General features: G+C 45.9%; 1 protein-coding gene across 1 annotated transcript in view; it reads right to left on the minus strand.

Moving 5' to 3' along the window:
- LOC310832291 (uncharacterized protein) overlaps positions 1-25614 on the minus strand; it is a 129767-nt gene that overhangs the window by 20168 nt on the left and 83985 nt on the right. The window contains exons 53-77 of the mRNA XM_083713919.1: positions 25202-25351; positions 24770-24873; positions 23940-24157; positions 22890-23110; positions 21977-22123; positions 20771-20935; positions 18118-18269; positions 16668-16836; positions 16267-16375; positions 15673-15818; positions 15022-15147; positions 14558-14737; positions 13510-13734; positions 12981-13107; positions 11789-11988; positions 11241-11453; positions 10918-11063; positions 10689-10816; positions 8918-9050; positions 8071-8203; positions 7408-7596; positions 6750-6876; positions 5174-5385; positions 2874-3036; positions 627-706 (exon numbers count right to left, since the gene is read on the minus strand). Coding sequence (XP_083570045.1) covers positions 627-706; positions 2874-3036; positions 5174-5385; positions 6750-6876; positions 7408-7596; positions 8071-8203; positions 8918-9050; positions 10689-10816; positions 10918-11063; positions 11241-11453; positions 11789-11988; positions 12981-13107; positions 13510-13734; positions 14558-14737; positions 15022-15147; positions 15673-15818; positions 16267-16375; positions 16668-16836; positions 18118-18269; positions 20771-20935; positions 21977-22123; positions 22890-23110; positions 23940-24157; positions 24770-24873; positions 25202-25351 — 3963 coding nt within the window. The remainder of the gene's footprint in view (positions 1-626; positions 707-2873; positions 3037-5173; positions 5386-6749; positions 6877-7407; positions 7597-8070; positions 8204-8917; positions 9051-10688; positions 10817-10917; positions 11064-11240; positions 11454-11788; positions 11989-12980; positions 13108-13509; positions 13735-14557; positions 14738-15021; positions 15148-15672; positions 15819-16266; positions 16376-16667; positions 16837-18117; positions 18270-20770; positions 20936-21976; positions 22124-22889; positions 23111-23939; positions 24158-24769; positions 24874-25201; positions 25352-25614) is intronic.

Below are 25614 nucleotides of genomic sequence, written 5' to 3' on the forward strand. Positions count from 1 at the left end.
CTGACTAAAACAAACGTTACTGCACCATAGTGAGTTATCCGGAGAACAGGCAAGCGTGATCAATATACCTTTGCCAAACCTGTGCCCTGCAAATGTTTTGGACTACAACTCCCATAATGCATAGCAATTGTTTAATTTGGTCTGGGGGTGATGGGTGTTATAGTACAAAGCAACTTGAGGGCTCCAGGTTGGAGGGAAACCAGTTTAGAGGGAACCAGTGGGGAGTGCTAATCCATACCCACATCAAATAACCCCACAAATTCTGAAAAAGTCCAGGAAACCAGCCACCAGAGCGTATGTGCCATTGCTACCAAGCAATTGATGTTCAGCTTTAAAATGGCCCTTGCATGTGCAAATGAACAGTATTCATTTTCTCCCCTCTGGGAGGTGTGACTTTCCAAAAACATCCCATGCTGGATTGTAGCTTCAATTACAGCACATGTCTTGCTTCAGTGTTTTGGGGTTGCTTTGGCAAAGTCGTTTCGGGTCAGGGATTTCCCATGTCAGGACTGGAGATCAAAATTGCTTGCCAGCATTTGGGTGTCTGTGTGGGAGGGGGGAATATGCAACATTCACCTGCCTGTTTGTGAGAACATGGAGCCTAATCTTCCAAAACAAAGTCTTACCTAATCCTGGGAAAGTTCCCTCTCCTGCATCAGGTTCTTCTCCAGATCCCTGGGAGCCAAGAGCTTCATAGAACTGGATGCTACAAGAACAGGGGGAGAAATGCACACAAGAGCTTGAGAAAGTGCCTCTTTTAAAAAGGCTGTCTCTTGTGTTGAGACTAGGGATGGGAAGATCTGTTAACTGGGAGTACTCTCATTTTCTTATTTCCCCTCCTCACTCATAGAGGAGAAGGCTATCTATGGCTACTAGGCATTACAGTGGTACCTCAGATTAAGTACATTAATTTTGGGAATACGTACAACAAAATTAGAATCTGGTAAAATTTTATTTTTATGGTTTATTACTGTTTATATTTTGAAATAGGTATACAGTGGTACCTCGGGTTAAGTACTTAATTCGTTCCGGAGGTCTGTTCTTAACCTGAAACTGTTCTTAACCTGAAGCACCATTTTAGCTAATGGGGCCTCCTGCTGCTGCCACGCCGTCGGAGCACGATTTCTGTTCTCATCCTGAAGCAAAGTTCTTAACCCAAGGTACTATTTCTGGGTGAGCGGAGTCTGTAACCTGAAGCTTATGTAACCTGAAGCATCTGTAACCTGAGGTACCACTGTATGGCTATGCTTTGCCTCCACAGTTAGAGGCAGCTGAGGTAGAAATTCTGCAAAACCCATGACCAGGAAGGCCATTGCCGCTATGCAAGTGTGCAGCCTGGCCACAAAACTGACAGTAATCAGTTTTGAAGGAACCTAACTTTCTACTGGAGTGGAAAACAATCCCAGATAAGATGCAAGGAGGGCTCTGCACATACAGCAAAAAACAATAACAATACCATAGGTTGAATAAGTGTTTTTAAGAACTATAGTTGGGTGAAGTGTTGGGGTGGCAAAATGTGGTTGAACAAATAGCCAAGATTATGTATATTTCTCAAAGAGGACTTGTGCGAATGGAATGCTCTCACAGACTCTTTTGGACTCTGTCCTGTAATACATGACTGAATATAAGAGTCTGACTAATTGGGAATCTGGTCTGAGCCTCTGTATTGAATCTCCAAAGAGAATTTTCTTCCATGCAGTAATGCTGCTGAACTGCAGGATGGGGTATTCCTCTTGTGATTGGGTCTTCCTTGCAAGTTTCCCATGGGTATCTGGCTGCCCACTGTAAGACCAGGATGCTGGACTAAGGTGGGCCATTCGCCTGACCTAACAGGTTCTTCTTATGTTCATTTATTCACATTCACACATCAGTTTATAATTTTTAGTTTTCTTTTTAAAAAACACACAAGCTGCCCCTGTTTGTTTTAAGAACGAAATTTCTGTTTGTTGCCCCAAGTCAGGATGGGGGAAGAAATTCAATTCAGTTTGCTTTGATAGGTGAACCTACCTAATTCACACTTTTCAGAACAATGCATGAACAAGGCATCCTATGAAATTTGCACTTTTCCTGATTTCACAGTGCACTTTTAAAGTCAAGCAATTGTACAAAAAGGTATGGATTGGGCAAAAGTATGCATAAAGCTGCACATATTAATGAAAAAAGCCTGTCCAATGCCACCCACCACACCCCGGGGCCACCAGGCCTGATGGGGGGAAGGGGGAGGCTGCGTGAAGCGGTGCTGCCCCCCCACGGCCCACGCCACCACCAGAGGCACAGGGGCGCAGCCAGAAAGCCCCCCGCACCACTACCTGCCACCTCAGGGCAGCCAGGCCTGCCCAAGGGAGGGGATCACCTTTAAAAGGGGATCCTGAGATCAAGTGCTCCTCACCATCCCTTTGAGGCCCTGTGGTGGTGGGGGGAGAGGCGAAAGACCCCAGGTCTGTCTTTGGAGCAAGGAAGTCCAGCAAAGTCTTTTCCAAAGAAACTCTGGAGCCAACTGTTGATTCCCAGATAAGATCCTCCCCCTATTGTGTGGGCAGGGTGGTCCCTCCCCCTACCTGGCCTGATCACCTTGGCAACACCTCCCCAGGCGGGATTGGGCAACTGGCTGAGGTAGGCGGAGACCTCCAGGTATTCCACCTGGAGAAGGCGAAGCCAAGCCTGTGCTAATGGTGCCGCATAGGGTCCAGGGGGCTGCAGCTGCACATGACCATGCAAAGGGCACCTCCCATTTAATGTGGGGAGCGGTTATGGGAGGGATCACAAACTGATGTGGAAATGTGAAGAACCGAAGATTGAAAAAAAATTAGAATCTGAGAGACAGTAGAATTGATGCCCAAGGTGGCATAGGTGATGAGGCTTCCGTCACTCACCTCTCTTTAATGAGCACATACTCTGGGGGGATGTGTGGTTCTCCCAAGCTCCTCCACCGCGGCTTCCAGCTCTTCATTGGGCTTGGAGCAGAGATGGGATGCCTCAGGAGAACAACTAAGGCTGTCAACACCACAGTGAGGAACCCCAGGATGAAAAGCACAGCTGAAAAGGCAGGAGAACACAGTGGTGATTAAACAAAGGGAAGCTGGTCACCACGATTTCTTCTCAGAGGCCTGATGTGGTCTAAGGGAAGTTCTTGAGTTCCCTTCCCCTGCTCCACTTTATCCAGGTGGCATCCATTAATGGTTCACAGTTCATGCTTCCTTCCACCACCTGCTTAACACCCCCCATAGCCTCCCAGCAGGCATTTCTCTATGGTTCAGGTGCCTCACACTAGTCCACATGGCTTCTTTGGCCTGAACTGACCATCCTTCAGAGGCAGCAGGGCTAAAGCTGAAGAGGCAGAGTTTGCAGCAGAAATGGGGACCTGTGTCCCTCCGGGTGCTTTTGGACTCTGTGGATTTATTTGAATTAAGTTTTAGTTGGCATTGTGTAATGTGTTCTGGAGGAGACTCTTGAGAGTCCCATGGACTGCAAGAAGATCAAACGTATCCATTCTTAAGGAAATCAGCCCTGAGTGCTCACTGGAAGGACAGATCATGAAGCTGAGGCTCCAATACTTTGGCCACTTCATGAGAAGAGAAGACTCCCTGGAAAAGACCCTGATGTTGGGAAAGATGGAGGGCACAAGGAGAAGGGGACAACAGAGGATGAGATGGTTGGATGGTGTTCTTGAAGCTTCCAGCATGAGTTTGATCAAACTGCGGGAGGCAGTGGAGGACAGAAGTGCCTGGCGTGCTCTGGTCCATGGGGTCACGAAGAGTCGGACACGACTAAACGACTAAACAACAAACAACGTGTTCTGACATTTGCATTGCAATGTGTATTGTATTTGGTGTATACTGTATAGGAATTATAGCCCAGCGACACCAGAAGAGACAAAGGTTCTTGCCTCTCATAAGAAGAACCTGCTAGATTGGATCATCTACTCCTGCATTTTGTTCCCATAATGGCAATCCATTGCTCTGCTGTTTCGTTTCAATTATTTACTTGTTTTCATCCCGTATTTTATTCCGTGAGCTGCCCTGAGATCTTATGATGAGGGGTGTTATGTAATAAATCTAATAAATAATTAAATAATCCAGGTGCCTTTGGGAAAGCTGCAAAGGCATGATCCGAACACAAGAGCACTCTGCCCTCCTGTGGTTTCCAGCAAGTAGTATTCAGAAGAATTACTGCCTCTGGCTTCAGTTCTTATGGACTGGGACAGATCTGTCTAGGCTAGATGGGAGTTATAAGTCGAGTAACATCTGCAGAGGCACACGGTCTCTCCACTCTAGGTCTTTCACTCCACTTTGTCTGCTGCGACAAGGTGACCCACAAACTAAGTCCTTTCCTTCCATGCAGAAATATGGGTGCGGTTCAGCTGCAAGAGCATTGGAAACAATGCTTAAGTGTCTGGCCTATTTGAGGCACAGAAAGGAAAAACAAGTCATCCTTAGAACTCTTGCACAGAGAATACTTCTTGAGATCACACTATGCCTAGCTCTACTTTGCAATCCAGACCAAAGCAAATATTCCACGGTGTGTTTATTTTGACACCAGCGCGTGCTGGAAACCATGACGTTTGCTGCTCTTATGTAACAAACTGAAGAAAGCAAAGCCACCTATTACTTGCATTCTTAAGGCAAGGTGTGGCATACCTGGGCTGCTCCTCATTGCTAGCTCCACCTGCTATTGCTATGCAGCAAAGAATTGCTTACACAGGAGGAGGAGAGTTGCTGCAGCAGAGGATGGGAGACCAGAAGTCTAGAGACTCTGTCTTGTTCCTCTGCTTGTATAAGCAGATTAACTGCTACAGATAATTAATATGAATCAGTCACCTCAAGTCACCTTGCCACAGGGCGTCTGCTTTCTCATGATGCATGTTGCAAGAAGTCAGCTCTCCTTACCTCTGGAAAAATATGCCAGAGGGGCAACTGATATTATAAAGGTGAACGGAGAGGCCAATATGGGATGGACAACTGGTTAATTGCAGCCTAGTTGTGTTGCTTTGACTGAAAAGAGCAAAGTCCACAAAAGTTTAAGGAGCACATACACAGCACTTTGCAAGAGCCACACTATAGACTTAAAGCACACCTGACACACATTTAAAGCACACGGCTTTCCCCAAGGAATTCTGGGCACCATAGTTTCCCCCCTCCTTTAAAGACAAACTACAGAGTCATTGTCATAGTACCTGCAATAGCTGCCCAGTCTGGGGCGACATTCAGCACCTGACGCTTCAGGACCCCCTGCCGAGCCAGCTGGAATGGAGATGAGGGCTGGAAGGGAGCTGCAAGGGGGTTGCAGCTCATAGTCTCCTCATTCACCACCACGATCAGCATCCGATCTTCAATGGCATTATCCCGGAAGACGTACGTTCCAGGCTCAAGGAACACGTGGGAGAATCTGAGGAAGGAAGAGGTGTGCTGTCTTAAACAAGCCCTTTTGCTCTACTGCATTCCGTCAATATTTAATATTACCCCAAAACTAAAGGTATCAAGGGGAGGAAAAACCTTCAAGCAATTTCAGTTTTATTCACAGCATGATCTCAAGGTCGCTGAGGCCATGGAGATTCTGGTCTACTGAATGCAACAAATTATTTCTTTGATTATTGCTAGATTATTCTCCAAAATGATAGAGCTCCCCTAGGAAGAAGATGGGAAACATTGTTCCTCAAGCTTTCTTCCTTGCAAAAGGCATTTCATGCCTCTTATCAGTTCCTTGAGTGGAGGTCTTATTGATTCTCTGAGGGTTGGCAAGTGCATCAGAAAAGATTCTGTAAAGTTAATGGAGGCAAGAGAGATGTAAAATCAGAGATCACTCATGAGCCAGCTCCAAAGTGAAAAGACATATTGGAGAGATGAAGACGTATGAAGTATATGTCATCCATGCAGTATTTTACATGGGTAAATTAGAGATGTCAACAAAATTAAGCCCTGATTTCTACAAACATGGCAAAACTGTTACTGGACTGTACAGCTTCAGACTGCTGGTGTGGACTGTGTGACTGAATGCTACCCCACATGTATCTGTGAGTATGTACATACATCTATTTGTCTACCTACCAACCAGTGGAGAAGAGCTGTAAGCTAGCCTTCTCACTGATAATCTTGTGTAATGCCTGAAGTTCTTAGCTATAAAGTAAAGCAGACTGAGAATCACTCTGGAGTTTAAGGAATACGAACAATATTTCTTTAGCCTATAGATTTAAAGCCATTAACACAGCCAATTACCGGTAAATTAACAATCCAATCAGTGAATGACTCTCCCTGACTCCCCTCAAAACGGAAGGCCACAAACGACCAAACCAACACCGTCATTGGTTAATGTGACAACCACATCAGCAGAAGGGGAAGGATCATTTTCTTCAGTTTGTTTGCTGCCGAATTCAACCCCCTCAGCTGGCAATGGGCTGGCAGAAGATTCACTGGATTCTTGGAATGTGTGATCCACAACATTGTATGGCAATGTACTCGGGGTGACTAATGTGGGTTTTTTTTAATATCACAAAAAAGTAAGAAATAACAGCTAATATTCACATGCATATCTGTCCATTTTTTATTTTTTTAAAAAAAGTTCCCCCCCCCCCCTTAAAGACCAAAGAGTTGGCTAGCCTGTCAGACATCTCTGGGGAGAGACTTTTACAAAGAGAAGGCTCTGCTTCTCTTCTGCATTGGTCTAACTTAAGAGGAGAAAGGGGCTATGAACAGGGCCTCCTCTGAAGATCTTGGTAGAAGGGAAAGCATTCCTTTGGTAGCATCAGAAGATACCTGGAGATGTTGAGATGAGTTTCTCGAATGAGGTGGTCCAGCCTTCTGAATGCACCAAAATCCCAGTGGGGGTTGCTGTTGTAGAGGTGCTGCTTTTGATAGACAGGGTAGTGACTAGTGAGGCGGTCTGGTAAGGAAGGGGCACAGAGTCAACACCATCCAAGCACTCATGAGTGGATACAAAGCCAGACTAAGGATGCATAAACAAACATGCTTATCTCTTGAATGGCAAGCCCTCTGTGGATCTGCATTTTGATCAGATGTGCAACCTTCCTAAGAGAACTGAGCTCAGGATCAATTTGGGTCCCCTCTTTCTAGCAGAAATGAAATGTGAAGAGTAGCAATTGCAAAGCCAAATTTGCTTTTCCTTCTGAAGACCACAGCTGACAAATTCATAGAGGGTACAGCCATGGATGCCTATTTTTTACCTCCCGTGTTAGAGGCAGCAATGCTTCTGAATACTAGTTGCTGAAAGCCCCAGAAGGGGAGAGTGCTCTTGCACCTTGTTCCTGCCCCAGCCCTCCTCTCCCCACCTCCACAGATTTGTGGGTGAGGAGGTGGAGTGAAGAGAAGCAGCAGCCCAGTTCTATGAGCAGATACCCACTTATGTTGCATTGGATCTCACCCTACATCACAGGAAGCAATTGCATATACTCACCATAGGGATTGATGCTGAGCTGGAAAAGAATGGCATCCCCAACAGCCAGACATGCAACAGGGTTTGGAATTGTGGGTAAGAGTGGAGCATGTTGAGATTGCACAGCCTCTCCCTCCCGCCAACGTCTCTGCCGCGGGGGAGGCAGCTCTGAATCTCCTGGATTGGAAAAGTTGATGGAAAGGGGAGGAGCTAGTCAAGAGTTAAGGAAAGATGCTTATTCTGTGGGTAGGTGGGAGGACTGGACAACAAGTTCTTACAGAGATGGGAACCCACCAATGTTGTGGGTGAGGAAACCATCAATGTCCAGTAACACACTCCTATATTCCCTTCATTTCTGACTCACAGGCCATTGGGGTCCATTGCAATGTATCCCTTTTCAAAATATATGAAGGTTTTCTCATGTGATGTTTGATCTGGGATTGACCATTCACACATGCACGTAACCATACAACATGGTTGTGATGAGGAACAAGTGTAAACTAGCTGGATCATAGATTCAAAGTGATTTTAGGGGGGGGGAGTGTTGCACAGTCTGTGGGTTGCCTGCAAAGGGTCCATCTCACACTTATTATTTTCAGGCATAGTGCTTATGGAAGACCTAGACTGCAGATGCATAATTCAATGCACTCCTGTCACTAAACTGTGGCAAGTGAGACATCTTACCTGCCAGGAAAGTGTCCAGCATGTCTGGGCTGGAAAGCAGGAAGCCAAAAACTCCACTGGGACCAAAGAGAGCCAAATGCACCTGCCGGCTTTTCTGCACATGTTCATCAGGTCCCAAAGTATTTGGTAGCTCCTGCAAAGCAATATGGTGTTGTTTGTCTTACAGTCTGCTATTTATCTTAAGTTATTTGTCGGAATTCTCTGAGTTCCCTATATGGTCCCCAGCAGAGTAGTCCTAGAGAAACTCTAAGCCTTAGGTCACACTCAGCATGTATTTAAAACAGCATCATACTACTTTAAACCATTCCCAGAGTTTAACAATGAATCCCTCTTCAGAAGGAATTGTAGCTCTGTGACAGGAAATAGGGGTCTAGGACTTGCCAATCAGAAGGTTGGTGGTTCGAATCCCTGTGACGGGGTGAGCTCCTGTTGCTTGGTCCCTGCCAACCTAGCAGTTCAAAAGCACGTCAAAGTGCAAGTAGATAAATAGGTACCATTCGGCGGGAAGGTAAACGGCGTTTCTGGGCACTGCTTTGGTTCGCCAGAAGCGGCTTAGTCATGCTGGCCACATGACCTGGAAGCTGTATGCCAGCTCCCTCAGCCAATGAAGCGCTGCAACCCCAGAGTCGGTCACAACTGGACCTAATGGTCAGGGGTCCCTTTACCTTTATCTTTAACAATTCTCAGCACCTTTAACAAATGACAGCTTCCAGAATTCTTTGGGGGAAGCCACAACAACTCAAAATGGTATGATACTGGTTTAAGTGTATGATGTGAATGTGGCCTTAAACATCCATCTGCATGCAGAGAGAGCCATTCCTCTTCAGCCCTGGCATTCTCCACTCACTCTTTCCTGAGTCCCGTCAACACTTAGAAGCAGCTCCCTCTCTGGACCAAATCTCAGGGAAATCTGTGGAGCTCTCAAGAGGCATAGCCGATCACACAGCTCTTCAGCGGAGATGTACTGCTCACAGTGGCACCTGGGAAGCAGAGAGAAACAGTGCTGCTTCTGTCTGAATCTCCATTCCAGGGAAAGAAGCTTGAAAGACTTACTTTCATATAAGCTGGGAGTCAGCTGTGTCTGCTAGTGCCAGAACTAAGAAATATGCAGATCTCTGTGTTGTGAGATGCAGGGGCCACAGGTGAAGAATTATGTAGGCAGTAAGATAGAGTTAAGGAACCTAGTACCCTTGAGGTGTTATTGGAGTTGACCATTGATGGTTGGCCATTGACCCATGCTGGCTGGCACTGTTGGGAATTGGAGTCTCAACAACACATTCCTGCAACAAAGGGTTCTTAAGCTCTGTTCATTGGCTTCCCCTGACCTGGGTCATTGTGGAACTCCGACTGAAAACAGTGACAACAATAACCCACCTTTCATCCCAAGGTCCCAGGGCATATTGCAATTAAAACACAATATCAAATCCAGAAATGAGGCAGGTCCTCACACTGGCCTCCAAAACAATCCAGGGACTGGAACAACTCCACTATGAGGAAAGGATATGATGTTTGGGCTTTTTAGTTTAGAAAAAAAAGATAATTATAGAGGTATATAAAAATCATTAATGCTGTTGAGCAGAGAAAAATTCTCCTCCACTAGTAGCTAATGGGGTCATCCAATGTTGGGAGATTCGGAGACCTTATCCACATACTGCATAGCTAAGCTATGGTAAGGTTACTAGACATCCCCGTTTCCCGGGGACAGTCCCAGGATTTACAAATCAGTCCCCTGACAAAATCCTATCATTCCTAATGAAGTTGAAAAGTGTCCCCGGATTCATTGAAAAAAATCTGGTAACCTTAAGCTATGGGATTTGTTACTACAAGGTGTAGTTATGGCTACTCACATGGGTGGCTTTAAAAGGGGTTTAGAGAAATTCATTCAGGGTCTGGGCCAAGAGGGCTTCCAGGGAAAGTTTGGAAACTCCATCAAGCCTCTTCTTATGAGAATTCCAAGTGCCACCAAGCCTGATGAAAGGAAGGCAGAAAGGAGCAGCCCTGTCCTCTTGGACCTGACACTGGAGGGGGTACCAGTGGTGGATGTTAACATGGTAAGGCTGCAAGAATGATCTGGTAACATGTCCAAGCAAACAGACATGGTATTTGGGCATGAAGTTTACGAGACTGAGATGAAGTCCATTCCATACATATTAGGGCAGAAAACATAGGTTCTGCCATGGTGTGGGGATCTGCAGCCAATTCTGGTGCTCTAATTGGCACATCTTCCTCCCTCAGCTCCTTTGAAAGGGAGGGAGGGAGGGAGGGAGGGAGGGAGGGAGGGAAGGAGATAAATTTAATTTGAAAAAATAAAAACAATAAATCTGTCTAAATGTATCTGCTTCCAGATGTACTTTTAGGGGGAAGTTATTTGTAAATGTATAACCTAAATGTGGAAATGAAACAATTTTTTATTTCTGCCTTGCCTTCTATACAGAGGCTGCTGGTAAGGGGGAAGAGGCCAGAGTGCTGACGTCTGTCACATCACACTTAATCCCATTTGAAAAATCCAAGCAATGGTAAAAATGCATAAGAGTTGGCCAAGATTTACACTCCTGATTGCTAAGGAGAAGAAGTCTCTCTGGTACCCAGTAATGCTTTCCCGAAAAGATGGTGCTTACATGCCAAGTTCAGCGTGGAGCTCACCACTTGCTGGACCACAGACCAGAGAGCAGTTATAGTGCTCAGGAGACACACATTTGCGGGTGGATGCTAAGCGGACCTCCCAAGGAGCGCAGCGCTCCTCTACCTGTAGAAGGGGAAGAAAAGGGGCAAGTCAGACTGGTATAATGTTTATAAAAGATGCCTCTACAGAGCATCACACATGCAACAACAGCCATGGTGCATCACCTGGGGCTGGCAGTCCTGGTCGCTGTTGCTGTCAGGTGTTTTCTTCCCTCTCTCGTCAAAGTAAAGGTATCCCACCTGGCAAATGCAAGAGCCATCAGACTCCTGGAAAGCTCGATTCAGACCATGGCAGGTACAGCTGGTAGCACCTTGAGGAGGCAAGTTGAGGTTCAGAGGGAGGTTGACTACTCATCTAAGAAACATGGCAGCGCATGCACTCACTCCTTATCTGCAGATGTTTGCACATTGCAGAAACGAAGCCCTTGTGCAAGCAGCTCCAAATGATGCTAATGAAAGGAACTGAGCCAGGGAACAGGTGGGCTCACCTGGATTGGATGTCGATGAACTGCCGCAAGGAAAACACCCGGTCTGAGCTGGGAGGTGATTGAAAGAGCCAGCGGGGCAGGGGTGGCATTCCTCCAGCCGCTTGGCTAGGCTGCTGTTCCCATAAGTACCAGGAGGACATGGCTTGGGGGAAGAGGTTAGGTCTGGGCAATAATACCCCTGGGGGCAAGGATGCTGGAGGAAACTTGCAGTACCTGGGGGGAAGAGGAAGAACGGGAATTTCTCACTCTATACACAGCACCAGCCTAGACAAACCAGTGGTATAAAAATGATGGGTTGTCTTCAGTGCTTGACCTACAGACTCGTTGAAGTTAATGGAGGTGACTAATGGAGGTTCATTCATTTCAGTGGGTCTACTCTGATGCAACCCAATGTTCCTTGGCTTCTGGCTCAGATTTTAAATGTGGCATTTCTTAAATAGATGCTCAAAGGATGCTTTCTTCTTGTGTCCTCCCCCAGCAAACCTTGAAACCCATTTCTTAACCATGACCATCTCCCTGTTCTCTGTGGTGTTGTGTGGAACAATCACCTTCAGGGCAGCTGAATCCCGGCGGGCAGGGCTGGCAGGGTGGAATGGTGTCCAGGTTGCCACCATAGGTTCCAGCAGCGCATGCCCTGCAGCTCTTCTCAAAGGAGTCTCTCAGGCCTGTCGTGTTCAGGGCTGTGTAACCAGATTGGCACAGGAGTGGATGAGCACTGCCAAGAGGGCAGTAGTGGGGATAGACACACCTGAGAAATAGAAGCAGGGCTGAGGACGATCAGAGAGCAAATAGGACTTCCTGTGAATAGTTCACATTTCTGCAGCAGATGGAAAGTATCCCCCAATGGGTTTATCCTTTCACTTGCTCATTCAAGGTAATGGAAGATAGTCCATGTTTAGTACTCATTTCTGTGTTAGTTAACACTGATTCCAGAAAAATAATAATTGCAGACCCCTTAACCTGGAAAATCACAGGAATAAAGTGGTATACTGGAATATAGTTCTTCCCTGCTATTTCAGAGGAGAACAGAGGCACACATGCATGGAAAGGGTGGCTCACATTTGAGTAAAAATGTCAACAGGGGTGTGGAGCAAGCCTCTTTCTATTACAGTGGTACCTTGGGTTAAGTACTTAATCCGTTCCGGAGGTCCGTTCTTAACCTGAAACTGTTCTTAACCTGAAGCACCACTTTATCTAATGGGGCCTCCTGCTGCTGCCACACCGCCGGAGCACGATTATTGTTCTCATCCTGAAGCAAAGTTCTTAACCCGAGGTACTATTTCTGGGTTAGCGGAGTCTGTAACCTGAAGCGTATGTAACCTGAAGCACCTGTAACCCAAGGTACCACTGTAGTTTTGTGTGTGTGTGTGTGTGTGTTTTTTTAAAAAAAAACATTCTCCTGTTAAATAAAGCTTGGGGGGGGGGTTGAGGCTGCAATCCTATATACAGTTACCTTGAAGATAAGCCCAGTATAGACAGGGAAACTTATTTCAGAGTAAACAAGCACAGGGTCACAATGTTAGCCATACTGAGATGGTCCCCACTAGGAAGGCTATGCTGAACGGGACACCCAAATTACATGTGTGGGATTTTGCAACTCTGAAGCAGCTTTACAGTATTTATGAAATACACAAAGTTTTTGATGGGTAGGTGGTCAGAAACCCCAGAACGATAGGTTTCGTTTTAAAGCATGAATTTTCCAGAGGCGTGGAGACTTTGCCTCCTGTGAAATATACTCACAGCTGCCCTGGAATATTGTATGTGGATGACCCTTCTGGACAGTAATACCCAACTGGACACAGGGGAGGAACCCCTGTGCGGGTTCCGCAGTAAGAGCCAGGCCTGCATATCTGAGGACTAGGTGAACCTATAGGAAAGGAAACACAATAGATGTCCCACCTGCGCTATGCATTTAAAGAAGTATCCATTGGCTTTAAGCAGCCACAGCTTCTGCCAAAGAACCATGGCCAGTTCCCTCACTGAACTACAACTCCCATAGTTCCCATGGAGGAGGTGTTGAGTTTACCCCTCACAGAACGACAATTCCCAGCCACCCTCAACAAACTTCAGATCCCAGAATGATTTGGAGAAAGCTATGTGCTTTAAATGTATGGCATGTACACAAGAGTATTGCTTCAGCCTACATGTCCTGGGTCTTCGCAAGTACAAAACACCCAGATAGTATCACAGGGAGAATGCCCAATTAGTTACTGAAACCCATATTGTCAGCGCTGTGATGCTCAAGAGTTGATGCATGATCACATCTCACCTGGTGGGCATTCATAGCCTGGTTCGCAAGGTATGCCCTGGATGTTTGGTACCCCCGACTTGGCTGGGTCTGGGCAGTAAAACCCAGAAGGGCAGGTGTTACAGTCCTCCAAAGATGTAGCACCAGGCTGGTCCCTAAAGGTGCCAGGTGGACAAAGGAAAGCCTCTCTTCTTCCTGGGCACCAATGGCCAGGAGCACAGGGATAATCTCTAAAAGCAGCAGCTCCTGTTGGACGAAAGGCAGGAAAACAATTTAAGGTGGAAGGGGGCAGGAAGTGAGAACCTCACTATAACACCCCTGCTCAAAAAACCTGGTTTGCTTGTGGGGCAAGCTTAACAGTTCTCAAGGCTCGTTTCTCAAAAACCACAGGGAAAACATAGGAAACTGTATTATACCAAGGCAGACTATTTATCTACTTAGCACAGTCTACTCAGACTGGCAGGAGCTCTCCAGTGCAGAATTCCTACAGAATCACCTACTTACCTGATCCTTTCTAAATAGAGATGGCAAGGATTGAACCTGGACTGTGCCAGTTGGTTGTTATAAGAACAATTATTTCAGAACTGGCTCTTGAGTTTGATTTCCTCCTCTACACTTCCTGTCTTTCTCCCTTGTGTGCATTGTGTTATTTTATTTTAAGATTGTAAGCCTGCGGGCAAGTACTGTAATGGAATCATAGTTAGAAGAGCCCACAAGGGCCATCTAGCCCAACCCCCTGTAATGCAGGAAACTTTTGGCCAACACAGGGATTGAACCCATGACCCTGAAAATAAGTCTCATGCTCTCCTGACTAAGCTATCTTATGTTTTAACAGATTGCATGTAAGTCACTCTGGGAACATTTTTGGCTGAAGAGCAGAGTACAAACACACTAAATAAAACAACAACAATAAAGTTCCTGCAGGTTCCTGCTGTTAACATTTCTGTTTCATGTCATTTTACTTGAAATTTCAACCACCTCCTGGATGGGGAATCTGCTTCATCATGCTTGAGCTGAACAGGAATTTTGCAGACTGAGTTTAGAGCTGGGCCTCAAGTTGGGGGCTTACCTGTGGCTGCACACAGATGGTCTGATGAGCAGGGCTGGCAATCAATAGGGTTCTCAGTCCCCATTTCTGTTCGGAAAGCCTGCCTCGGGCACTGTGGGAGGGCCCGGGGTCCACTGGGGGTGGTGTGATTCATTCCATGGCAGTTGTACCCATAAGGGCATGGGTGGGCTACTGGATTCCCTGAAGAGAGAGGGAGAGAGAAGGTCTGAAGGTGTTCAAAGGGATAGACTTGCAGTGCTTAGGGCAGGGATGGGGGACCTGCAGACTACAGATGTTATCAGAGTACAACTCACAATAGACTCAGCCAGCACAGCCAACGATGTGAGTTGGAATCCAATGACACACAAAGGCAGGCAAGTTTGTTGTCCCTGGTTGGGTGTGTATGAGATCTGAAAGGAGAGGGGGAGGGAGGGGATGCCTCACACAGGTGTTTTGGGAAGGGGATTCCAGGAATAAATTCTGACCTGCTTTACACCAGCGACCTGGTGGGCAGGGCAGGCAGTTTTCTCTTTGTCTTGCACCTGGGGCAGAGCCAATAGTGTCATCTGGACAAGGAATAGGTGCCTCTGAGCCTTCTGGGCAGTAGAATCCTGGGTGATAGGTAGGAAACACCCCACAGTTTAATGCCTTGTGGTAAAGATTAGGGTCGAGAGATCCATCAATTTCAGTTCCTCCCAGTTCCTCCTTTTTCCACTCTTGAGTTTGGTTCTTCACATTCCACATTAGTTTGTGATCTTATTTTTATAAAGACCTCAAGAAGTTTCATCAACACTTTTGTGTCAATTTCTCCAAATATTCAGACACACACACCAAAAAAACAGGGATGGATCTATATTTTAAATTCCTGGATGCCAATATCACATTATTTTTGTGCAAGCCAAAATAAGATGAAATTACATTTAGCCTGAAATCCTACTGCACACTTAGAAGAGTGTAAGCCCAAATGAGTTCAGTGGTGCTTACTTCTGAGTAAACATGCTTAGGACTGGATCCATACACACCAGCACCAAAACTTTCAGGAGCTGGAGATTTTTAAATCCCCACTTCTCGTTGTGTTCTGCCTGGACTCAATTTTGAATCATATGTGCTTGCTTCTTGGCAGACTGCTTAGTTACCTGCTGGGCAGGGTCCTGCACACACCTGACCCCAGAGACAGTCTGCCAGGGGGCTCCAGGTGAAGTTATGGCCCTGTGGGGTGGCATCTGAGCTCCCTTCTTGGCAAAAGAATCCGGCAGCACATCTCCCCTCCACTCGTCCTCTCCTAGGGCAGAGAAAGTGGTAGGAATTTATTTAGATGGCGAAGAGGCATTATTCATTAAAACGATACCTTTTCAATTCCACTTTTCAAAATGAACTCACAGAGCAGTTTACAGTATAAAACCAGGGTTGCCAACATGCCCTCTGGCCCTTTCCATAACACCGACAAAAGGTCTCAGTAAATATGCCCCCAAAGATCTACAAGAGACTGTTTGCTCTTCCTACCTGCACTTGCCTTTACTGATTGTCTTACTGATGCTCAACCTTATTTACATCCCTGGCTTTATAGCTGTTTTGATGGACTGTTTTGTGGGTGCAAAGAAAGGCAGGATAAAAGCAAATGCATTAAGTAAAATGAAATGAAGCTAAACAACAAGAAAGAGGAAAGAAGCAAAGCAGCACAATATGGCACAGTGGAATTTGCTGAGCCAGTGGAAAGGATTCACCACTACCTGCAGAAGTGACCCACAGGACAGGGAAGACATCCTCTCTCCTCCTGAAGGCCAGACATATCCACAGGAGTAAAAGTGCCGTCGGGACATGGATAAGGAAACAAAGTACCTAAGGAAAGGGGACATATAAAAAACACAGATCAGTGAAGTATGCAACAACTTAAGAAGAGCTCTGCTGGATTACATCAAAGGACCATCTAGTCCAGCACCCTGTTCTTACAGTGGCTGGCCAGATGTCTATGGGAAGTTCGTAAGAAGGACCTGAACACAACAGAACTCTCCCCAGTTGAGATTCCTAGCAACTGGCATTCAGAATTTGTGAATGAAACTTTAGGTGATGGGTCAGTGACATCAATCAGTTAAAGCTTGTGGCCCTCTGGTTAGTGTGCTGCCATTTGTACCTTCAGGACAATAGGAATGTGGTGGACAGCGTCTCGGCTTCCCTGTGGCAGCTTCATGGCAGTAGAAGCCTGCTTGGCAGGGGAGGCAGCGTTCTGAGCCCCGGTTTGGTTGGTATTCACCGATGAGGCAAGGGGCTGGATAGGCAGCCCCAGACTGGCAGAAATGCCCCTGGAGAGCAGAGAGAGAGAGAGAGAGAGGAAGCAGAAAAAAATTGAGACAAAATAATTAACTAACTGCCCACACACAAACAAACAAACACACAAGCTGTCTTCTGCTAAGCCATTCCATTGGTCCATCTAGTTCCATAATGCCTACACTGACTGGCAGCAGCCCACTGGGGTTTCAGGCAGGGGACATTCCCAGCCCTACCTGGAGATACCTAGGGTTGAACCAGGGACTACCCTCATGCAAAGCAGATGCTCTGCCACTGAACTATGACCCTTTTCTTAAGATATAAGACCATAGGAAGTCCATTTACCTCAGCATTGCCTGCACTGTCTGGCAGCAGCTCTCCAGGATTTCAGACAAGAATTTTCCCCAGCCAATAATTGTTGGATAAACATTAATAACATTAATAAATGTTGATTAATCAACATTATAAATGAATCCAATAAAAACACGGTAAGTTGAATCAGACAGTTGGCCACCTTATGCAGCATTGTCTACACTGGCTGGCAGCAGCACTCCAGGGTTTCAGGCCAGGGTCTCTCTCAGCCCTACCTGGAGGCACCAGTGGTTGAGCCTGGGACTTTCTGCATGCAAGTAAGGTGTTCTACAATTGTGCCACAGCCCCAGGTTGAGCACAGGGAAAGGCTGCAGCCGGCATGGCATATTCAGGGAATATTCAACATCTAATCCAGAACATCTGGAGGTCACCATGTTGGCTACTTCTGGTTTAAACCCTTGCAACAGACCACCAAATCAGACCCAACCCCCATGGAGTGGCAACCCCCAGAATGCTCAGCTGTGCATGTCTCTGGGCATCTCTCCCAGTCTCACCCAACACTAGTTTCTATTGTTTATTTTCACCAGGTGTGGGGGACCTGTGGCCCTCCAGATGTTGATAGACTACAACTCCCACTGTCCCTCCCCATTGACCATTCTGACTGAGGATGCTGGGAGTTGGAATCCAAAACCAGAGGACAACAGGCTTGCCAATGCTTTTTCTTTCTTTCTTTTACACACAAATCAAATTACAGCATCTGTGGCTGGGTGGGGGAGAAACATCCCATGGCTCACTTTTTTGATTTCATTTTTCTATTCAGGCTAGGTTGGGGAACTGGTGGCCTTTGAGCTGTCATCACCCCTGACCATTAGACATGCTGTCTGGGAGAATTTCATTCCAACACAACACCTGGAGAGACTAAGGGCTTCCTCCCACAAAGCAACCCAATGATAATCAGGTTCACATAAATTGCGATAGCAAATGACAGAGCACATGTTCCAGACCTCAGGGCAGAGAAATGCTGTTGGGCTGAAGGAACTGAAGTTTGCCGGGCAGTAGAAACCAGCAGCACACGGTCCAGTAGGTGAGCTTAAACCCACTCCAGCACAGAAGAATCCTGGATAGCATGGGACGCAGCAGTCTGGAGAGGAACCTCCTACAGGACACAAAAGCTGGCAGAGATCAGTTTAATCTGGAGAATGAGGAACATAGGAAGCTGCGTCACACTGTTGCTGCTTTATATCGGTCTCTACAGCCACAGCAGGTGCTGTAATTCTCCAACAGAGAATTATTCCTGAAGCTGCACTCTTCCATTGTCTCCCAAGACAGATAGATGCCAACAACAACTGCAGAGCACGGCCATCCTATGAGATGGTTGTGGGAATGCACTGGAGCCTGAATAAGTGGTAATGTGTACATAGCCTAAAACTTTAAAATACAAAAGGTACTGTGTGAAGATCATCCAGGTCTGTTTTGCCTGTGATTTGAGAGTTTGATTTTCTCCATCAAACTAAGAGGTTCAAGCAAAGAATACAAGTTACTTTAAAGATTTTAGCTTTGAAAGGATGAAAGTGCAGCTGTCACTTTGGCTCACGTTACGTGGCTAGAAAGTTAGTGGGCTTTCTGCTATCTCTGATGGAAAAAAGTTTTAGCTGATGAATGACACATCTATTAACTGATTGACTGAATTAGCTAGCCAATTAATTTTAAATGCATTTGCATATCATCACCAGCTCAATAGACAACTTCTGAGATATCAGATGATAAGACTATCAACTATTTAATAAACAAAAGCCTACATGTGGCAGAAGAAAATGCAATTTTTATTTATTTTTGCTTCTATTAAAGTAATGTTTCAAAACCCAAACTGAACAAGATTTCCCAAGAGGCAGCTTCACTGATTAAAATATGCCCATGCCAATTCAAAATAGTTCCCATTGGCTAATCAGGCAAGACAACCTGTGGTCTTCCAAATGTTTGTAGAATGATAGAATTGTAGAATTGGAAGGGACCATGATGGTCATCTAGTCCAACCCCCTGCAATGCAGGAATCTTTACCTGACATGGGACTTGGACTTTGTAAACCTTGCTCAATATTGTCTACACTGTCTGGCAGCAGCTCTCCAGGGAATCTTTACCAAACATGGGGCTCAAATCCACGACTCTGAGATTCAGAGTCTCATGCTCTGACTGAGCTATCCCCCAGAGCTGAGGGGAGTTGTAGGCCAGGAGCAGCTGGAGGCCCCACAGTTTGCCCACCTTGAGCTTAGCCTTTAGTGTCTTTAGTTGATTCATCTGCCAAACTTTGCTTTTCAGCTGAAACACTGGGTTTCAGTGCTTGCACTTGCTGAGTGCATTGGGACTAGGTTGCTGTCTTCTGTGACTAAGGATGGAGATGGCCTTTAGGAGGGAAAGGTGAGCCCTCCATAGGTGTTCAGTTTGAATTTGTAAAAAGGCAAGTGGGAACATGAATGGTAAACCACACCCCTCCAAAGGATGCTGCATGTAGCAGGCAATGCACAACCACCTTTAGTCTGAAGGGAGCTGCCCTATTGGTGTGTAAAATTATGGAACCCTTATTGACTAGGATTTCCATCCCTGTATTAGAAATCCTATTTGTGAATAAGGCAGCCTCTTTCAGAATAAAATAAATGAAGACATTGTCTAGGCAATGTGTTTGGTGTGCTCAGCGCCATCAAGGATGTCCCCATTTTGTTTCTGTTTGCCCCTTCATGTGTTCAAACTGAATGGCTGGTCCCAACCACACCATATGATTTTAACACTCTGATACCACTTGATTAGTCATGGCTGTCCCCAAAGAATTCTGGGAACTGTAGTTCACTAAGGGGGCTGGGAGTTATAAGGAGGTTGCTCACAGAGCTACAATTCCCAGTGCCCTTAAATTATATTTCCCAGGATTCTTTGAGGGAAGCAGTAACTGTTAAAGTGGTATAAGAGTGCTTTATATATATGATGTGGCTATGGCCACTGGAAGAGGCTAGGGGGTATCCATGCACCCCCTCATAAAGCTATGTGGGTGCTGTGGGGTCATGTGTGGAATGAGGGACTAAGCTTTCTTCTAGCTGCCAGCTCTCTCACACAAAATTAAACAGCTTTGAATTTTCTGCTATCCCACCTGATTTGTGGGCAAGGCGGGGGAAGTAAGAGCTTTAGTATGAGTGTAAGAATTGACAAGAACAGTTAAGCACACCTCCCTTCCACCGATCCACTGCTTCAGAACCCCTCTGGGTATCTTGAAAAATGTGGCAGTGGGACCTTGCATTTGCTGAAATAACATTTAGTTCCACCCTAAAATATGCTTGTGTCTGCATGTAACCTTGCAAACCTTGCTCATTATTGTCCGCACTGTCTGGCACCAGCTCTCTGGGGTTTCAGACGGGTGACATTCCCATTCTCACCTGCAGATGCTTCAGACTGAGCCAGAGACCTTTCTGCATGAAGAGCAGGTGCTCTACCACTGAGCTATGTCCCTTCCCCTTCATTTTCTCCCTCCCATTTCCCCCCAATTTCCTCCCACTGAAAAAGATTTGGCACATTTCTTGCATGCTAGGCTACCAACTGGGATCCTTGCATTCAGAGAAAGTCAGGTGTGGCAGCAGCTGAAATTTGAACATGGAGTACCCATGCTGTACTCACCTGTAACATTATTCAGAGTGCCCACTGGACAGGGAATGGGGAACCAAGTGCCTTCTGGACAATAGTGCCCCCGTGGGCAGGGCCCATTAAGAGGAAATTCAGGTGTGCTTTGTGGGACAGCATCAGAGGCTCCTCCTGAACAGTAATACCCAGAGGAGCACAGACCTGTCAATTGGAAAACAGAACTCTCAGGGGCTGTGGACACATCACATGATGAAGTGCAAACAGTGTTAAGGTGCCCCTATAAATGTTAGCTCAGAACAGACACCTTGCTCCTGTGTTGTTCACATACGTATGGATGAAGGGTCCACACCTTTCTGGGGCAGGGGAAAAGCCAATATTTCTAATTCCTCTAGTATGAATGAAGGTAAGGTAAAGGTAGAAGACCTTGGATGGTTAAGTCCAGTCAAAGGCAACTATGGGGCTGCAGTGCTCATCTTGCTTTCAGGCCCATGTATGAACGAACTACTAATCTGACAGAGGCAAAGAGAAATCTCTTAATAAATCAGAGATGTGTGCTACTACTGTACTTCATTCCATAACTTTTATTATCTGCAACAAGGCAGAGTCTGAATCTCTCTCTCTCTCTCTCTCTCTCTCTCTCTCTCTCTGTGTGTGTGTGTGTGTGTGTATGTTAAGGGGCATGTAAATAGAAAGGTTAATGTGCATATCAACTGAGAACTGTGCATATTCACCAGGTTTCATGGAGAATGTGCACATAACCCTTCCACAAAGAGGGAATTTTGCACATTACCTGGTCAATATACATATTCTCCAACAGACCTTGAAACATGTGCTTATATGGATATAATTTTGCAGATTCTCTGGTCATTATGCATAATCCCCAACAGGCCTTGGGAAATGTGCACAGCATCCATTAACTGCTATCAGTGACATCCTGCCTTTGTAAATCTTCACCATTTTTTACATTTATTCATTGCTTTGCGCAAGATGCCTCAAAGCATCTTATACATCTATAAAATACAAGTCACCTGACAATAATTTAAAAACCAAATATTGGGAAGCAGGGAATACAATAGAAGAAGGTTCCAAATAGCTTCCATGACTACCAACCATTCATAGGTGACTCCCCTAGGAATGTGTCTGATTCTCTCATAAAGCCATCTATGTTACTGGACACCCAGTGGCTGAACATTACTAGGACTTGTGAATCACCTCAGAGCAATAACTAACCCTACCTCTTACCATCAGGTTCCCAGTTAGCATTTCCACTGCAGTACCTCCCAACTGGGCATGGTTTGCAGGCATTGGAGGAGAGCGCCCCCTCCAGGGTGTTCAGGGTCCCAGCAGGACATGGCAAAGGGATGGCTGTCTGGGCTGGGCAGTAGTAACCTGCCAAAGCAAGAAAGCATTAGGGGGTTGTGTGTATACATTACATTTATAGTGTAAAGGGATTGGTGGTTGAGTTGGGCAATTTATAGGTTCCTTCAGCTTAGTAATTCTAAGTTTATAAGATCAGGGGTCTGGAGGACTGAAGGACTGAAGGACTGATTTAGACAAGAGTCCCCATTTGCAGGGGTGGTGCTGGATAGCACATTTGGAAATGTAAAATGATAGATCCATCCCCAAACAAACAAAACAGAGAGAGTGAGGTGCAGGGAGAAGGCAACTCCCCCCAACAAAACAACAACCAAACCCTAAAAACATGAAGGGGGATAGTGGAAGGTATTGGTACTTGTCAAAGGTGTGAGTTTCTGGCTTTGTTATGTAAAATAGTTGGCCAAGTATAGACTATTTGTTGCTAATGGCTAGAGGCCCTTCTGGAAGGAAGCATGTCTTTGCCCCCTCTGTGGCAGCTGTTGTCATCCAGCTATGTCTGTGTAGATCAAGACTGCAGATTGAGAGATGCAAGGATCTTGTATGCATGCTGGGTCCCTGGAATGTGTATCATTTGGAGAGTTGCAGCACACAAGGATTTGATTCAAAGGATCTTGAAGGGGTGTGGGATGGAAAATTATCATGGTAACTTAGGAAGGGACTTGAGCATCATAGTGTATAACACTGACAGTCAAGGAAAGGGGGTAAGGAGTGCTTTCTACCTCCAGCAAACAGTGTGCCTCCAATCAGTGGAGTTAAATGCAATCTCTCAGTGTCTCACCTCTGGGGCAGCTGAGTGGCTCCACAGTAGCAGCATAACGGCAAGCTGTACCCGCTGGGCAAGGGAGGCAGAAGCTGGCCCCGACCATGGGGCTAAACATGCCAGGCTCACAAGGAACTTCCAGAACGGCACCCTCAGGGCAACGGAATCCTCTAGGGCATCTGTACCCATGAATCCCATCGCTGGGGCAGGGAGCAGCATTTCCCTCAAGGCAAACACACCTACAAATATTACATAGGAGTATCTAAGGCAGAAGTAGCCAACACAGTGTTCTCCAGCTGCTGTTGAACTCCCACTTTCATCAGCCCCCTTCAGCATGGCCAATGGTCAAAGAGGATGGAAACTGAAGGTCAGGGAGATTTGGAAGGCAGAACTTTGCTACTCCTAATCTAAGGTTCGTCAAGACCTACACTGGAAGGACAGAGTCCAATCCCCACCTCTAGTTTAAGGCATGCTTAAAACCTGGCAGATGGCTGCCTGAGGAGACATGAATGTAGAAAATGACATAATTTTTATGTAATGTTTGCAGACCAAAACCCCCCCTATGACAGCCAATTCTGTTCATATGATGTCCATTCCTGACCTCAGGTGAACATGCAAACAGCAGTCATTTCCATTTCCATTTGTGATGGGCTTCTCCACATCCCTGCTCTTTGCATCTTAATAATGAGCCCTAAGACACTCTCAGAGGAGAACAAGAAAAATCATAGTTATTAGGCCCTTCCCAAACACTACCGCTCAGTTTAGGGTTTTCCTTTGGGTTCATGCAGAGCGATGGAGATTTGATGTTTCTCCGGGACTGGATTCAGATTACCACTCTGCCACTATCAGTTCAATGTGTTTTTGGATCTCTGATGATACTCTTTCTCCCAAATACCCAGGACAGCTGCACTTCTTTTTATCCAGCTCTCTCTCCATCACTCTTGTAACCCCTATTTATTTATGGAGAATATCATGCGATCAGAGGCTACTGTGTTTCTTCACAGTGAGCTTGCCTGCAAGTCTTGGCTTGCCATTCAGTCAAGGGAAGCAGCTGTTACAGCCTCTTACCCTTCATTACATGGCGCCATCTGGGACAGATCAGACATCCCTGATTGGCTGCAGTAGAGTCCAGCTGGGCAAGGCTGGCACTCACTCTCTGCTTTCAGACCCAGAGAAGCGGAAAAGGAGCCAGGTGGGCAAGGAACAGGATATCCAGTCCCATTGGGGCAGAAATGCCCAGGAGGACAGATGTCATTCCCGGTTAGGAGGAAGCTGGCAGAATCCACCTGGAAAAAAATAAAGGAAAATAATATCAATGAGAAAGAAATATGGTTGGTAAACAATTTTGATGAAACCAAGTCTTAAATGTGAGCTTCCAATAAGATGATATCACTGTGCCGAGCTGATTCAGATAACATTTCTCAAGTAATTGCACATCAAAGAGCCTATTGATTTTCTCTCAAGCTTCTTCTGTGAGCCACAGAGGGGTGTAATTAACTTGGTAAAATTGTCCAAGGTTGTGCAATTTGCTTTTTTAAAAAAAGTTCTCATGAAAATTCATCGTTTTAGTGCGAATTTCTCCCCAAAACACAATTTTGTAAGTAGTTTTGACTAACATGCACATTTTTGCAAGCCATTTACCTTGATAGAAGGCATTTTTTGTGCATTATTTTCACAAATATAAGTATTTTTATTTATGCAAAAACATGCCTAATGTGCAAAATTTTGCATGCTTTTTTTGGGGGGTTGGGAAACTGCATTGTGAAATTGGAAGATGTACATATTTTGAAGGATAGCTGCTTTGGGGTCTGCATCTGGGTTCGGGCTGTGAAAATTAGCCCAACACATTTGACACCCCTAGTAATGAATCAATCCTGCTTCTTGCCATTTACACTCACCCTCTGTCTCATGGGAGCAGGGCTGACTGCTCCCCTGGTGCAATAGTAGCCTTGATGACAAAGACCAGTCGGTTGGGACAGCCCAGGAGAAGAGCAGTACATTCCTTTAAAAAAAATAATGAAGGAAAGAAATCTGCAGTAAACATGGGGAATACAGGAAGCTGCTTTTTAACCAAGTCAGGCCAATGGTCTGCCTACTTCAACATTGTCCGCACTGACCGGCAGCAGCTCTCCAGCATTTCAGGCAGGGAGGTCTCTCTACCTGGAGATGCCAAAGGGGATTGAACCTGGGACCTTCTGCATGCAAAGCAAATGCTCTACCACTGAGCTGCGGCCCTTTCCCAGTGTGCTCAGCATTTGTATGAGCAGCCAAGAGCTAGACTTCTTCCCGCTATTGTCTTACCTTCTTTCTTGCCCCAGTCCCTCACTTACCTGCTGGGCAGGGCTGACAGTCAGATTCCTCAGCAGCACCAGCCTTGGGCCCATTTGTGCCTCTGGGACATGGGTGTTCTGTGCCAGATGTAGTGCCAGGGGGGCAAAAATACCCCAGAGGGCATGGCTTGGGGGCCTGGATAGTAGCAGCTAGGAAAGATAGAGCGGCTTAGAAACTTCTTGCTAGCATTTTTTCTAGGACATTATTATATTGTGACAATTGTGTGGACAATCTCCAGCACTCTGCTCTGAAAACTAAAACATATAAAAGATAATAGATATAAAGCGATAAACGATGCTATAATTAAAACCAATATAAAAACAAATCTATTAAAAATGTGGATAGTAAGCAGCACACCACCATCAAAAAGCATGCTGGAATAAAACAGTCTTCACCTGCCGGTGGGAAGACA

The sequence above is a fragment of the Podarcis gaigeae genome (genome assembly GCF_964106915.1).
Source record: "Podarcis gaigeae genome assembly, chromosome: 15".
Taxonomy (NCBI): domain Eukaryota; kingdom Metazoa; phylum Chordata; class Lepidosauria; order Squamata; family Lacertidae; genus Podarcis; species Podarcis gaigeae.